This window comes from Aspergillus sydowii (assembly GCF_001890705.1).
Source record: "Aspergillus sydowii CBS 593.65 unplaced genomic scaffold ASPSYscaffold_4, whole genome shotgun sequence".
Taxonomy (NCBI): Eukaryota; Fungi; Ascomycota; class Eurotiomycetes; order Eurotiales; family Aspergillaceae; genus Aspergillus; species Aspergillus sydowii.
This window is the reverse complement of record NW_024467862.1, coordinates 1977923-1993769: the sequence shown is the minus strand read 5'-3', so window position 1 is coordinate 1993769 and position 15847 is coordinate 1977923. Positions and strand designations below refer to the sequence as shown.

At 49.8% G+C, this 15847-nt stretch overlaps 4 protein-coding genes across 4 annotated transcripts; 2 read left to right on the top strand and 2 right to left on the bottom strand.

The window, feature by feature from the left end:
- Positions 1-2821: 2821 nt before the first annotated feature.
- Positions 2822-4677, top strand: ASPSYDRAFT_149127 (putative nucleotide-sugar transporter; the record flags this gene model as incomplete). Its single annotated transcript, XM_040841869.1, has 2 exons — positions 2822-3253; positions 3310-4677. 2 exons carry the CDS (start codon positions 2822-2824, stop codon positions 4675-4677), a joined length of 1800 nt encoding a protein of 599 aa, XP_040703858.1.
- Positions 4678-5382: 705 nt separating this feature from the next.
- On the bottom strand, positions 5383-7791 carry ASPSYDRAFT_44451 (DNA-(apurinic or apyrimidinic site) lyase APN1). Its single transcript, XM_040846851.1, has 5 exons — positions 6903-7791; positions 6800-6836; positions 6617-6736; positions 6427-6561; positions 5383-6377 (listed from the first exon to the last, which is right to left on the bottom strand). Exons 1-5 carry the CDS (start codon positions 7360-7362, stop codon positions 5438-5440), a joined length of 1692 nt encoding a protein of 563 aa, XP_040703857.1. The 5' UTR covers positions 7363-7791; the 3' UTR covers positions 5383-5437.
- Positions 7792-7907: 116 nt separating this feature from the next.
- ASPSYDRAFT_920263 (putative checkpoint protein kinase (SldA)) lies at positions 7908-12260 on the top strand. The gene is made up of 2 exons (XM_040852592.1): positions 7908-9646; positions 9704-12260. The coding sequence occupies exons 1-2, from the start codon at positions 8089-8091 to the stop codon at positions 11935-11937; spliced, it is 3792 nt and encodes a 1263-aa protein (XP_040703856.1). The 5' UTR covers positions 7908-8088; the 3' UTR covers positions 11938-12260.
- A 1297-nt stretch (positions 12261-13557) lies between these two features.
- ASPSYDRAFT_148533 (uncharacterized protein) lies at positions 13558-15555 on the bottom strand (the record flags this gene model as incomplete). The annotated part of the gene is made up of 1 exon (XM_040841820.1): positions 13558-15555. The coding sequence occupies one exon, from the start codon at positions 15553-15555 to the stop codon at positions 13558-13560; it is 1998 nt and encodes a 665-aa protein (XP_040703855.1).
- Positions 15556-15847: the final 292 nt, after the last annotated feature.

Genomic DNA, 15847 nt, shown 5'->3' with positions numbered 1-15847 from the left:
GAACTTGCCCTAGTCCGGAATCCGGGGCCATGCGGGGCCAATCCAGTTAGGGCTGCAAGTCAGCTACGGTATAATGCACCCCGGGGAGAGTAATGACTGCAGGCCGGCCTATGCACTATGTCATGCCCTTTGAAACTGGTCCTTGCAGTTCCAGCGCCCGAATACTCCTCTGGCGTTGTACCCACGACGTATTTCGTTTGCATATCGGGCTACTATCCTCACAGTCGATACATCTGGCGTTCGAACGTCTGCAGATGTATGGCCCTTTCCGACCTCTCACCGTGGATACCAGTGCAGTCCCAGTATCTACACGCTTCCTAAGAGCGACTCTAATAGTGTCGAATAACAGCTCGAGTACGCCGCCCAGCTAAAACGCAACAGGAATAGCATCCGCTGCTGCAATATTCTGGCGGTCTTGGTACTGTGGGTGGAGCGTACAGTATATCTTCATCCCGCCTGACATTCTCCCCATTTGAATTGGCCCTTAGACCTATACACCATTCTGCCTCAACTTCTCAAAGACCTCTTTGCTCAAACCATACCAAGTCCTCTTATCAATGTTGACCTCATTGCGGGCGTAGTTCCACTTACTGCGGCAAAAAGGACCAACGTGCTAACATCCTAGCAGCGTCCTTGGATCAGTGTAGTAAGGATTCCAATAATTTGTCCTGCTTTGCAATTATCTTCCCTCAATAGCTCGATTCATTCCCTGCCGAGGCTCCCCGCACGGCACAGAGCAGCCCCGATCTCCAATAAATTCGGCGAAACTCCAACCCCGGATCGTCATTAAACAACCTTCACAAGGAGGAATCGCTGACGAATCAGGGCAGTGGCACAGACTCTTAGTTCACCGACTAGTCCCTTACCTTGGTCACCAGATGGTGTCATGGTTTGTGGGCTCCTTCGGGTTTTTGACAGACGAGACAAATTCCGCTGCACTTTGCATGCAGGTAGAGATCAGGGTCCCTTCCTATTATGGTGTCTACAGAGTCCATTGCGACTTCCTGATTCGACAAGTATCTTGCTTGACCTTCGCCCAACCATAAAGGCAGGTGCGATCGACTATGGACCTTCCGAGAGTATTTTGGATCGCAGTATCCGTACAGGGTTCCCTACAACTGCCTTAGCCCTAACTAGATCTTTTCTTCTTCGGCCCCGAGTTCTGTCAGAACTACATCCTCTTGTAGCTCGCGATTCGGCTCGTTATAGCCGGGCTGAATATGCGACGATGCCTAAGAAACGGCACAAAAGCGATACTAGCCTGTATTAATACTATACCCTAGCAAAGAATGTCCATATAGCTTGCGTTGTTATTGATCAATCCATGGTGGGTCTCAAGTCGCTGAACGAATATCGTATCGAGGATCGAAGATCGCAACTTGCAAGTGGCGGTCTCCCAGCTGCGAGATCCGAAGTCTCTTCCGGGGCCAACAACCTATGGGCCGCTCTCCTTGAACAAATCCATTCGTCGACTCTGTCGCGGATGTTCCTCCAAGTGCCGTCTAAGTCGAAACTGGGTGATTTAATTCAGGACCGATTTGCTCGAAATCAACAAGTTGGTTCCGGATTTTGATTTCCCGCATGAATATGATTTGGATTTCGAAGCCAACCCCGGGCTCATAGAAAGTCAAGTAGATATAGGCATCCAAACCAAGAATAGGCGGTTTGTCGAGCCGAAGAGCCTGTCTGTACGAGTGCAAAAACGAAGGCGGCGCCCAAGTAGATGACGTTATTTTTATCTAGGGGTTGCTGATACTTGGACGGCCGGCAGCCCGTGTCTCAGGAACAGTGGAGAGCCATCATACTTATTTTGTGACCGGTTCCTGAAATACCTTGGTGGGGAGTGATACTGGCGAATGTTATACCTCTTGGACCCTGGAGTCTGGACTTCAGTGAATGGGTCTGGGTGACTCTCTTGGGCCACAATGAACCGTATGCATTTACAAATGTCCTGTAGTCGATGATAATTGATGATACGTGTGACGAAAGTGTGATGAAAGTGCGGATGAGAGTAGTTGAGGATGATAAATATTGTTGTTCTGTTCCTGTTGACCAGTATACACGTGACTTTCAGGTCGCGTGACTTTGTTGTGCTATGAGAACGGAACTCAAGGAACGGAAGCGGCTGGAGTGTCGAGCTGGACGGAGTCGAGACTCAGATTCAGGAGCCTGCCGACCCTTGGCAGCTCTTTTCGTGCCTTCCCGTGGCTATTGGGCTGCTGCTTCGGACCCTTGGCGGAAACAGGCCCCATGGCTGTTTTTATGAAATTATACTCCGTAGTGACGGCCTAATGCTTGTCTCTCCTGATCTTGTGACCGACTGCCTCGATCTCCCTTCTGCTGCTTCCTTTCCCCGTCAATCCTTACCACACCAACCAGCCCTGTCCATTGCTTTTCCTTCCTTTTGTCTGTCTCTTCTATCTTCTCTTTCCGTGCTCCTCTGAATCATTCTCCCCTTATCTCAACTATCACTTCTCCTCAATCACTCTCCTTCTCCGCGCTCCACCGGTCGCCCTTGCGTCCTGCCTGCCTCTCCCTCTCTAGCGACCTGCACCCAGTCTCTTTACTGCAAAATAAACTCATTTCCTCAATCAAGTTCGCCCGCCGGACGTGTCAACTATAGTGTTTTTTTCTCACCGAATTTCTTTTGCTATTTCCTTTAATCCGCAAGCCGCCCGCTTCCTCCCACCGTCCATCCTCTCTCCCTCGTCGATCCGCGTTGTTTTCTCTAGTTAGACCCGCGGTACAAATTGGCAAGGTCGCATTGATGGAGCTATCGTCGACATAACGAATCCGCCTGTTTTTCTAATTATCGCCCAGCATGAGCATATCCCCTGGCAATCATCACCGACGGCGCAGCTCCGTTCTCACGGGCGCAGGTCCGGCCCAACCAGCTCCCATCGAGCAAAGAGAGGATAATGGTCATAAACGCGAGGAGCAAAAGTCGTCTCCAGCCGAGGATGCAGATGTCTCCGACCTCTCTTCCATCGCGGAGAGCGAGGAAGCCCATTATCAGAGCTCCGACGATGACTACCCCGACGATGAGGAAACCGGGCTCACCGCAAATCAGAGGCGTCAACGGCGCCGACGACGAAAGCAACGAAGGCAGTTGGATGCCCGCATCGCGGGTGTAAAGGCGTCTCGTGATGACCCGTTTAAAATCAGCTCAGCAGATCGGACTGTTATCAGTAGTCTGCTTGTCAATGTTGGGCTGATCTTGTTATGGTACTTCTTCTCGCTCGCCATATCAATTGTAAGTTTCCGGAACCTTTTACATTGGTTCGTCGTCGACGTCTAACAACGAAACAGTACAATAAATGGATGTTTTCTAGAGATGACAACGACAATGAAGTCTTTCCATTTCCTCTCTTCACCACGAGCCTGCATATGCTCGTCCAATTCTTGCTTTCTTGCGTAATCCTCTTCTTCATCCCCTCACTACGGCCCCGGCCTGCACCCTCAACATCCCGGTCGCCAGATTCGTCTGAGCCAAACTCGGTGCTCACCAAGTTTTTTTATTTCACACGATTGGTACCATGTGGTACAGCGACTTCTCTAGATATCGGACTGGGCAACATGTCACTAAAGTTCATCACCCTTACTTTCTTGACCATGTGCAAATCATCTGCGCTCGCATTCGTCCTCCTATTCGCATTTGTCTTCGGCTTGGAGACGCCTTCCCTCAAACTAATTGCTATCATCGCTACGATGACTATCGGAGTGGTCATGATGGTAGCCGGAGAAACAGCTTTCAACGCTGTAGGCTTCATCTTGATCATAGCCTCAGCTTTCTTTTCCGGTTTCCGATGGGGACTGACCCAGATTCTCCTTTTACGACACCCAGCTACCGCGAATCCGTTTTCGACCCTTTTCTTCCTCACCCCAGTCATGTTCACTTCTCTTATTATTATCGCTTTGGCCGTTGAAGGCCCCACCGAAATCATCACCGGCCTAAGGGCACTAGCAGATGCTCACGGGATGGGACCAGGTCTAGTACTTCTGATCTTCCCGGGTGTGCTAGCATTCTGCATGATCTCGTCTGAGTTTGCGCTACTCCAGCGATCGTCCGTCGTCACCTTGAGTATCTGCGGCATATTCAAGGAGGTTGTCACGATCACTGCGGCGGGTGTGATTTTCCACGACAAGCTCACTGTCATCAACGTCACGGGCCTCGTCGTTACCATTGGCAGTATTGCTACTTACAACTACATGAAGATATCAAAGATGCGGGCGGAAGCTCAAAACAACAATTGGGATTCTAACCCGAACTCGGATTCGGAGTATGGCTCTGTTCCTGGCAGACGCGGCGATTATCAGCGAGTCGCAAACCAAGAAACATCTGAGCTCCACAGCGAGGATTTCCATATGAACGATGATATTGGCGTTAACAACCACGATTCCCCTCAAGACTCAAACGCTGGGCGCGCCTTCCCCTCATTGACAACAGGCCCTAGTCACAACACCCACGGGCTCACGATAAACACTGAAAACCTAAGCGACCATGGCCGTAGCACGACTCATTCGCCTCTAGTCCCCGGTCCGTCACCCTTGAAATCGGCTCCACCAATTATAGTTTCAATGGAAGGAGAGATACAAAGGCACGAACATCTGGGTCTAGGTGAAGATGAAAACGTTCCATCTTCTTCGGGAAGAGGATCTCCAGCTCACAGCCAGTGAGATGATCGGAACCCGAGGCCTCCCGAGACGGCACCCACGAATCTCTTCCCCGGCTACTACGGTCTGCATTTCACAGCGTCGCCAAAACTTTTCGTGCTTCGCCCTGTGGATTTGGGGCTACAATCTACGCTCCCCGCGCCCGCCCAATTTATTGTTATAACGGCGGCTATTATCTTAATCTTGGGTGGTTGGTCTAATAAGGACACTTTCTATTGGAAATTCCGTCACATATTGGCAAACCCGGGTCTGGTATAGATACCTGATTTATATGAGAGATACCATGTTGTTTTACATTGGTTACCCACGGCATAGAACTGTCACTTCGCATTTTATGGAATAATGCTTGTGTGGGCTCCTGGTGTTATATATACGAAATACCCTTCCATTACTAGTTACTAGTTAGAAAGAATCAATCAGCATTGCGCTGCGATGAATATATTCGAGATGGCATATTTGATGAATTGTTGGGTTATTATTCTAGTTGAGATACTGTTTCCTGATGATCTTGTTGAAGTTTGGTGGTTTCGTGCTATAAACCCCTAGCTTTTTATATATACTTTTTGGGTCTATAATGACAACTAGGAGGAGGGGGAAAGAGTATAGATTCGTGTACTGTAGTGGTACCCAGACTAAGGCCTTCTGCATGACGATATGCAGAAATAAAAAAATAACTCCAACTGGGGATGGATACAGTGTGAACAAAAATGGCGTTTATTTATGCTTCATTGCGCTGGGTTTATAAGGTACGACTAGTCTGCTTTTAACAGCTTTGACATCCCTCATCCTCACTCTCAATATCATCCTTCTTCGCGCTCGCTTTACCCCTCCCCTTGCTATTATTCATCATTTCCATGAGCGTTTTCTGCTTCCCCTCACTCTTGGCCCTCTTCTTCTCTTCGGTCTCGAGCTTGCGTTTATACTGCTCCATGTGTTTTTCGCGTGTTTCTCGCCCTTCCTCGGAGAGTCGAGCTTCAATTGTACGGAATTCTGAGCTATCAGGATCCATTCCGATTAAGGATTCAAGAAGTTCTATTTCCTTAGCCCAGACAGAGAAATCGGGGACCGGCTGCGTTTTGCTTTTAGATGCGGCTGGTTTTTTGGTTTGTTTCTTTTTGGTGGTGGTTGCTTTCTTTGGTTTGACTTCGTCGTCGCAGGCTTCTTCCTCTTTTTCTTCTTCTTCTTCTTCTTCTTCTTCTTCCTCTTTTACTCCGTTGGTGATCGGTACCCGGTCAATTGGGGTTTCTAAAATCATGGGTATGCCCTCGAAGCGAGGTTCATTCATGACGTTGTGAAAAGCTCTTAGGCCTAGGAAACCTGTTCCAATGTTGGCGTGCAAGTCACGCTTGCTTCCGCCGGGTGCTTTGGAGTCGTTAAGATGGAGGGCACGCAGATGCTGGATGCCAATTAGGTCTTCGAATTCTTTCAAAAATGCCTGAAAGCCGGCTGGTGTGACAAGGTCGTATCCTGCGGCGAAGCTGTGGCATGTATCTATGCAGATTCCGATGCGGTGGTGGAATTCTTTTGGTATTAAAGCGAGGAGATCGCGAAATTCTGAGAGGGAACCTCCGATTGTTGAGCCATGGCCGCACATTGTCTCCAGTACGGGTACGACCGTGGATGTAGCCGAGAGCGCGTTGGTTAAGGACTTTGCAAGACGCGCGAGTGCACTGGGAAATGGGGTCTTGTTTGCGCTCCCCGGACTGTTCTGACTTAGATAATGGACAGTGCCAAGTTAAATGTCGAACTTACTGGAAGTTGTATAGTCGAATACCAAGAGCTTCGCAGCGGCGCAGGTCGTCTAAGAACGAATCATAGGCCTGCTTTGCCTTTGCTTTGTCTTCTTGCGCCAAATTTACCAGGTAGGAGCCGTGAGGCAGAATATATCTGTGATAGATCAGCGTGCTGGGTCTAGGTAAGTCTAATAGATATCGTTACTTACTTCTCTGCGTCGTAGTCGGTGTCTTTGCAAAGCTGGAGAAAGTTTTCTCTGTGTTCGTCCTGAAGAGGAGGGTTGTCCCACTTCCTCTGAGATTTCAAGAAAAGGGCGAAAGCATTGCCGCTGGGACGCATCAGTTACACCCGACATACACCTAAGAAGCTATAACCGTAGGTGTGTACTTACCCAATGTGCTTGCTATTATTCACAGCATTAAACACACCTACCAAATGAGAGTCGATAAGCCTCAGGCCAAATCTGGAGTATCAAACGAGACAGGGAATCCTACCTCCTGCGGCGCTCACATGAGCTCCGACAAACATGCGCAGACCTTGGGTTCGGGCCCTCAGTGGCATGATTTCGGCTTGTTGTTCCTTCTTTGACTTTCTTTTCTTCGGGGGTTTTGTTGTGACTGTGGTTTCCTGGTCTACCTCATCCTTAACTCTTATGGAGTCCTGTCCCGCCTCTTCCTCAAGCTTGTTCTGCGTTGTGATAGTAGGATTTTCAGGCTGACACCGAACCTTTATTGTTTCTTCCTGCATAAACCGACGCTCACTGTTGGTTTGTGCTCTTGGTGCCTTCGGTTGGGGGCTAGCTGGTATAGCTCGAAGCTGTTCGGTCGATTTGATACGTTTTGATTGCCGTCGCGGAGTAAGTAGTTCGGGCTCCTCTTCAAGGTCTCGTTTGTTGCTTGTCGATTTAAGCTCGGCAAGCGGTTTTGCAGCCTTTCGGGTACCCCGGGGAGGCATTGCAATTTACTCTTATGAAGAGAAGAGAAGAGTTGTTAATGTTCTGATGAAATATGTTGCGACGGAGTCGGCGTTCGGGCTCAAGTTCGCCGCAGCGGGGCCGCGGCTTGGAAGTGCGGAATGGTGCGCAGAGGATAGATACCAAGCAGACAAAACGAGGATAATAGCTAGAGAGCACCGATTATTCGGGACTGCATGGGTGCATGTAAGTGGACGGAAAAGACTTAAAGGGTAACAGTTAGTTGCATGCGGTTCTTGGGGAGGGACACGGTCCGATAGCCGCGTCACTAAGCGCGTCGGGCTCTTTTCAAAGACTCAATATTGCGCAGAACCAGAGAAGAAAAGAAATACTTTCGAGATGGACTTGAGACGCAATCAAACCCGCTGAAGCAGATGATTCGCGCGATGCTCGATGATCGATGGTGCGTCGCGGTAGACTCCAGAACTTCAATATTTCCCTATCGGGAAACAGGATCATGTGACCTATCACCACAGCAACGGTTCACGTGTTTATCGATAAACGCGGGAGGGAAAATAAACCGAGTCTGTCTCAGGAAATGCTTCAACGAATTCGACCGCTTCAACGACAATCGACAACCCCCTCGCTGCCGGCAAAGCTCGACATCTGTTTGCTTTGAAATCAAATGCTAAGTAATATCAGCGAAACTAGCCATCGACAAGCATAATACCGCCTGACCTCAACCATCAACGACGTTCGCTGCCGCCATGGCGGCCTCCGGAGATCTGATCGACTTCGACATCATTGAGAACCAGAAGGAAAACATCCAATCTCTACCGGGCGGTCGTTCTGCAAGAGACTTGGCCCGGATTTTTTCCCCGCGTGACCCTAGTGATAAACTTGCGTCACCTTCTCCGAATGATACAAGGACTCTTAACGATGCCATCCGACAGGAATACGAGACTGAACTGCAGGCAATCAGCGAATCGGATGACCCTCTTGACATATACGACCGTTATGTGAAGTGGGCATTGAATGCATACCCCTCAGCCCAAGCAACAGCGGAATCAGGCCTCCTACCGTTATTAGAACGCGCAGTTAAATCATTCCTATCATCACCCCACTACAAGAACGATCCTCGTTACTTGAAGTTATGGCTCCACTACATAAGACTGTTTTCGGACTCTCCACGAGAAACTTTCGCATTTATGGCACGCCACCACGTTGGCGAAGGGCTCGCTCTATTCTATGAAGAATTTGCTGCTTGGCTTGAAAGTGTGGGGAGATGGACACAGGCCGACGAGGTTTATAGACTTGGTATTGACCGGGAATCCCGCCCGACGGAGCGACTGGCACGAAAATATAATGATTTTCAAAGACGCTATGAACATCAATCACAGGACAACGGACCATCCTCTCCTGCCCTCCCTGCAGTTCGTCCTGCATTAGCTGCCAAAGTTGATCCCTTCGCCTCGAGTGCGGCCGAATCTGCAGATCCTCAAGCCCAGCGTCCAAGCGCGGCAACCACAAGTGCGCCGAAAACGAAGTCGGGCAAAGCGAAGATGGCGATATTTACAGATACAGACCCGGCAGCGAGCCAGCCTGCCCTGGGTGGACAAACTAAAGGATGGGATAGTATTGGGTCTAGGCAAGAACGACGAAAGGAGAACACGGTGGAGGCCAAACCATGGGCTGGAGAAAAATTGAAAGCCGGGAAGAAAGCCCCGCCAACGGAGAAGCTAGCGGTTTTCAGGGACGAGGTAAGTGCAGTGATTTACTTATCCCCATCTCTACGACTTCCGTATATTTACGATCATAGGACTAATTGGTGGCATGAACCTAAATTGGTTTCTTCTCTATGTATTCAGTCAAAATCAGATTTATCAGTCAAAGAGGAAATGCAATCCAAGCCAGTTCCAGAGCATCGTGTAAGGGAAGCGATCAACCCGCGTACAGGAAGAAGAGAGCGAGTCTTTGTCGATCTTGCTGCAGTATACCCGGACTACAAGAATCCAAACATTGAGGTTAGCTTTGAAGAGCTGAGAGCTATTAAGCGTGGCTGGATGGAAAAGAATTGGCGTGCCAATAAGGAACCCCTCAAGCAAATCTCAGGAAACGCCGGACAAGGAGAACCAGACTCGTCCAAACCAACGGGGCTTGGAGTTGATAAGGCCCTCCCAGACCAGTTCCAACAGAAATTAACCTTGAAGGATACAGATAGCCACGCATTGGACCAACCGATTGACGGGGAGAAGGCACAAGATGTCAAGAGTGGGAAGGGAAAGAAATTGAAAGTCCGTGAAGTGAAGGGCGAAACGCAGACAAGTAAGAACTGGCGACCTCTTTCCTTTGCCTGTTTCCGAGATTCTAACTGGTAAACAGTCAAAATGAAGTTCGATTCACCATCTGGAAGCAAGATCCGCCGCAAAAGCACTGCAGAGCCAACAATGACGATCCATACGCGTGCTGCCACAGACGAGATCTATAGTATTTTCAACCAGCCGTTGAAGGCGGAGACCGACAATGTAGCTGAAAGTAGCGATTTTGATGACGACGACTACACAAGTGCTGGAGAAAGTACGGGAACCGGACGAATTTCTGCTGCTTCAAGTGATTTTGGAGATGACACCTTTCACAAGTCATTTGACGAAGGTGACGGGGATGACTTTTACGATAACACTCAGGCCGAGAGCGTGGTTGACGGGGAATGGACCCGATTCTCTGCGGCCGACCTTGGATCTGAAACAACATCGTTCCATTCACATTCTATTGACCCAACACAATCACCAACACAATCACCAACACACAATGCCGAAGGTGATAACACAGGATCCGTCGACTCTGCCCCGGCGGATGACAAGCCCCAAAGACAGAGATTCATTCCGGAGATGCCTGAAGACTATGCAGCACCTTCTGGTCCATATCGAGACCCTGTCGTAGCCGCCCAGAATCGTCTACCCTTCATGACACCTATTGTGGAGCGCACAGAGCACTCCTTTCCATCGATGACTGCAGCTCGTAGTAATATCTACAGCGCAAAGACCCCATCACGGAACGTCCTAAACCCGACAACAACACCTGGTATGCCACAAATGGGAAACCTTCTGTCTAGTCCACTTCCAACCGAAACGCCGTTCCATGGGCAAACCCTTCAAGGCCTAGAAGACATTATCGAAAGCCCTACCGCGAACAAGGCATACTCAGGTAACAGAACGCCGTCTCCTCTCAAAACAACCAGCGACAAGGGGGTGATTATCAACGATATGGTTTGCAACCCCATCGACAGATCGATTCGAGACACCATCCTCCGCGCTCTCCAACCCACGCTCGCAAGATATCCCGGGTATCATGCCCATCCCGATGCACAAACACACTATGCCGCCGAAATCGAGAAATTCATGAAGAGCAGCAGCAAACGTTCCAGAAGTGGTGACGAGGCGGCTTTCGACGTTCCTATCATCGATATCCCAGGGGCGGCGAGGAATTATATCATCAGACGGGAACTCGGGGCCGGAGCGTATGCCCCGGTTTATCTGGCGGAAAGTATTGATAGTCTAGCGTCTGACTCTGACCTAGAGTCGACCGACACTAACAGCAGGGGTTCCGCTGATAACAGCCTGACACCGCGCAAAGAACATCGTTATGATTTTGAAGCGATCAAGTTGGAAGTTGGTCCACCAAATGCTTGGGAGTTCTACATGATCAAGACCGCACAAGACCGACTAGGTCGACTTCCGCAACTTTCACGCGCCGCTGATAGCATCATCCGTGCACACGAGCTGCATATATTCAAGGGGGAGAGCATCCTGGTTGAGGACTACCGCCCACAGGGAACACTACTCGACCTTGTGAACCTCGTCCGTAACGAAGGAATTTCAGGCCCCGCCACTGGGGAGGGAGGGCTCGATGAAGCCCTTGCAATGTTTTTCACTATTGAGCTTTTCCGAACCGTCCAAGCTCTTCACACTTGCGGTATCCTGCACGGCGACATCAAGGCCGACAACTGCCTCATTCGCTTCGACGACAAACAAGCACAGCCCACTCTCGATGACTACTCCGCGGACCCCCGGGAAGTATACTATTCCCCCACGGGTTCATTCGGCTGGCGCAACAAAGGCCTGTCTCTCATTGATTTCGGCCGCGGTGTCGACATGCGTTCCTTCCACCCTGACGTGCAATTCATCGCAGACTGGAAAACCGGCGAACATGAATGTCCTGAAATCCGCGAGATGAGACCTTGGACTCACCAAATCGATCTCTACGGTCTCGCCGGTACCGTCCACGTCATGCTTTTTGGCAAATACATTGAATCTGTGGCCACCGATGCAGCTAAAAAGGTTTATCGGATCCGTGAGCCACTCAAACGCTACTGGGAGCGTGATATCTGGACCGACGTCTTCGATCTCCTCCTCAACTCTGGTGCGGACCGGTGGGTCCAAATGGAGAACAACACTAGCTCCAAATCCAACACTCCAGTCCCGAACTCCATGCAGTACCTCCGCGAGAGAATGGAGACTTGGCTTGTCGCTAATGCGGAGAAGAAAGGACTTGGTCTTCAAATTCGCAAGCTGGAGGCTGTATTTGCGGAGAGGAAGAAGAGGTTGGAGAGAGTTTAATTTCTCCCTCCTTTACTGTTTTTCTCTTTCCCCTACCTTCTTGAGACCAATCCGGTCTGTTCTTACGAAGAATCTCTTCCCTTCTCGTCTATAGCTTGCTGTTTTGTTTTTGTCTCTACTCTTTGTAATGTTATCACGACACAGCACCTGCGTATACCCCCATCCTAGAGCACTCTAGCGTTCTCTATATTACCTGGTTTCCTTCTCTTTGTTTCTATCTGTCCATATTATAGGAATATACTCACCCTACTTTTGTCTTCACATCTCGTACCTGTTACAAATTAAAGTATTACTGTAGTTCGTTCAGTCTACGATCGGGTTGTAATAATTGGAAGTGAAAATAAATGTTTCAAATTCAAATCATAGCACTCAGGTTTATATCGCGACATCGAATCATGATATCATGGCATCATAGCTGCTGAACTCACAAAAAAAGTCAAGTTCATCCAAACGAAAGCTAGAGCGAACAAACTGAGTGAGGGGAGAGAGAAAGAAAGAAAGTCGAGTAAATAAAGAAAAGCAAAGCATTCAAGAAATAACGGGAGAACAGAAAATAGATTGTCAAGAGTTACCAAAGGGAAATCCTGCAAGTCTTTTTTTGAGGGGGTTCAAAATGGGTGGGTAAAAATTAGACGCAATCAGCATGATTGCTTCAAACAGACAGGGTCAATAGATTACATGTCTGACATGAAAGGGTACGCAGCACAGACAAAAGCCCGGCGCAAAAAAGGGGACAAAGCTGCAATGTGTAAACGCGCGCTTGCAAGTAAGTCAATAAGCAGCATCATTTCATCTATATTGGGTCGTCTCATTCAATAGCAGCATTGCTCCGTTCCAATCATCATATATGGCGCGACGTCTGGAGCTCGTCGTGGGTAAAGAAAAGGAAAAGTTGAGATAATGTAAGGAAAAATAGCGAGTGGATAGTTGCCGGAACCAAGTTCTGAAAAAGATAGACAAGGAAAAGAAAAAAGGAAAAAGTAAATGGAGTGAAGGGAAGTTCTCACCGGCAGCAGCGCCTTTTTTTGGGAATTTTTGTTCGTTTATAGCTTTCGCGGCGCTGGTCTGTCCGGTGGGCTTCAAAGATTGGTTTTTCAAAGAATGGAGGTTGTGCCATGGACGTAAGCCAACATCGAAAGCCATATCGAGAGCAGGTCGATCGATGCCTCTGGATATGTCCTAGCAGCCATGCGGATTCGGTCGAGGCCAAGACGAATGAGTGTGAGCCGACTGTTGAAGTTGTAAAAAATTGAATAGGAAATATAGTCAAGCAATCCGTACCGGCAAGGATACGGATCCAGACTCGCTCGTGTCGCGCCAGGTGCTAATAAGCTGCAACTTTTATAATCAATCATAAGCGGTTTTCGTTTTTTTTTTTCGAAATCATCATTCTTCATGGCAAGGTGCTCTTTCTCTTTCTGTATTCTTAATACTGTCGTTAGTGTCGTCAATGCCGTTTCACATCATCATTTCCGCGTAGTAAATGGCTTCAAATGTCACACAATAAATCAATCAACCAGGATCATAATAATCGCTGGCACCCCGTTAATAACGGGCCTCCGCAAAATGAAAGCTTAGTGCGGATCTCAGCCGCGCTAGAGCTGCGTGCGTTCGCACCATCTAACGCCTTGTATAAGGCATGTTCAAGATCTGTCTCCGAATACGCTCGGCATCAGAAATTCCTTCCTCCGTCGGGTCATACGGCGGGCCGGTCGTTACGGCGGTTTGACTTTTAGATGGTGCGTGTTGTGCTAATGACCGAAACCGAGGAATTGCACCGCTGGCGAACGGATCGGAGAGAGACGGTGCGTGTCTTGAAATTCTGCCCGGTGGTGCAGTACGCCTAAATCCTTCCATTTTGAAAGGAGAGCCTAGTCTCTTAATATGCTCACCGCTCAAGTTCAAGATCTGGTTGGGCATGGGCTTCTCCGTTGAGGGCGCCTCTTCATTGCGAGATGAAGATGAAGGTGGGGAGAACAGCTGGTCGAGACCTTTGGGCGTCACCGCTGAACTTGTAGTAGCCCCACGATTTCGAATCCGTACACGGCGGTGGCCAACATCGTTCAACTTTCCTTGGCGGAAAAGCTCCTCCAGATTGCGCCGAGTCTCTTCGTCAGTCGGTGATTCAGGGGCCGCGTTGGAGCTCGAACTGTGGTTGTCGGCCAGATTTGGAAGGGGGTCCATGCGCGGGGGAGATCGCAGGCGTGCACCTGTCACATGGATCGTTTCGCGCCGAGCTCGGGGAGTGTGCCGCTGATGCCTTTTCTTTATGTTGTTCGGGCCCCAAGTATGGTACGAGAACGGTGAACCGAGTCGCGGTATCACTCCGCTTCCATCGAAACTGGATGATTTCGTTGGAGGTGGGCCGCCTAATTCACTCCGTGGAGTATTAAGAACCTGTGGGCGAGGCAATTCGGTGCTTGAGCTCGGCAATGGGTCTTGAGTAGCTAATTCGGCTAATGGGCCTGGAACCGAGCTGGATACGAGGGAGACTCCCAAATCACGAGTCGCGTAGGCAGCAGATGCATTGTTGGGGTCGTCAACTCGAGGCGGTGCGTCAGAGGGTCGCGAGAAGAGGTCCAAAAACGGTGTTGGGCTCCGAGACTGCATCATCCTTTGGTAGTGAGGAGCGATGGAAAATTTCCTCTTGCACAGGAACTTCAGCCTTCGTCGAGTTGAGGCTTCTGATTTGGGCCACGAAGGCTTTGACGTGCGTTCCCTCCCAGTTGGAGTTGAGTCACCGCTCCGAGGTGCAGTGTTAGCGGAGGTGAACTGTCTGTCAAGGCGAGTTCCTTTCCTTTCCCAGGTTCGTTTTGCTTGTCGTGACACTCTGTGGGTGACGCCGAGAGGCGGAATGCTACCGGGTGTCATTTTGAAGGGCGTGATGGTAGGGTCTTGGATGTAAAGTTGGTAGGTATTCCATAGATGGTTATCCATATCCAAAGTCCACCGCTCCTTTGTTTTTGTAGGATTTTGTTGTTTATTCGAGCGGTTTGCGGTTAGCGGTGAAGTATCCGCGGTCTGTTTCGGGGTAAGTTCAATATGGAAGAAAGGATCATAGGTATCACTTTCAGTACTCGTGCAGCTTCCGCCAACCGATTGCCGCGAGCCAAATGTTTCAATTGAGGAAACGGAAGAGTCGGACGCATTCGAGCAAGCCGAACTGGGACGCCGGATCTCTTCTCCAAAGGCTTGTGGATTCCAGGAGGACCAAGAGCTGGCAGACTCCACTTCGACAGGGTCTGGGCGGATCTGAGCCGGCGGGGTCTTTAGGGCTACTCGCGGGCGCGGCGGTGCGAGAAAATGGCCATTGGCCGGAGGCACTGCTGGCTCACATTGGACTGTGGATGCATCACGAGCGGGAGGAAATTCGATAGAAGGTAGAGGCATGTCCGGTGCGACAGGGTTAAAGATGCTGAAGTCACGGCTGACTTGAGCAAAGAGGTCGGTCCCTGACCGGACGCGGGATGGGCGAAGGCGCGACCCAGAATGTCGGGGCGGCGGAGGCGGCGCATCTAAATGCACTGAAGCGCGCTCTGGAGTTCTGGGTTCTCCGGCGGAAGGATACGTAAAATCCTTCGGCAGGGTGCGCGACAGACCGTGCTGGCGGTTGGCCATGGTGTGTCAGGTCTTGTGCGGTCCCTCGGGCGCGGACAATAGAAGAGAGAGCGCGTGCTTTTTCTTTGTTCGGGGAATAGATCACACTCTCTCTATTGCAGCATCGCTTCGCCGATTGAAAGCCTCTGGTAACTATTCGATAGCCGTCTTTCTCCAATGAAGTATTCCACGTCTCGGAATCTTCTTTTCGTTCGAATGGACGCGCGGGGAAGTCTCGTGCTAGAAACCAGACGCGGTGAAACTGGTGATAAATTGATTCGTTTCGTCAGGGGGTTAAATCGTCCAAAAAGGG

What these genes read in the sequence shown, in the direction of transcription:
- ASPSYDRAFT_44451 (XM_040846851.1), bottom strand. Translation starts at nt 7,362, where the DNA reads ATGCCTCCCCGGGGTACCCGAAAGGCTGCAAAACCGCTTGCCGAGCTT. An exon ending in AATAATAGCAAGCACATTGG is followed by an intron (nt 6,737 to 6,799) that starts GTAAGTACACAC and finishes GATGCGTCCCAG; the next exon opens with CGGCAATGCTTTCGCCCTTT. An exon ending in ACCGACTACGACGCAGAGAA is followed by an intron (nt 6,562 to 6,616) that starts GTAAGTAACGAT and finishes GATCTATCACAG; the next exon opens with ATATATTCTGCCTCACGGCT.
- ASPSYDRAFT_920263 (XM_040852592.1), top strand. Translation starts at nt 8,089, where the DNA reads ATGGCGGCCTCCGGAGATCTGATCGACTTCGACATCATTGAGAACCAG. An exon ending in GAAGGGCGAAACGCAGACAA is followed by an intron (nt 9,647 to 9,703) that starts GTAAGAACTGGC and finishes ACTGGTAAACAG; the next exon opens with TCAAAATGAAGTTCGATTCA.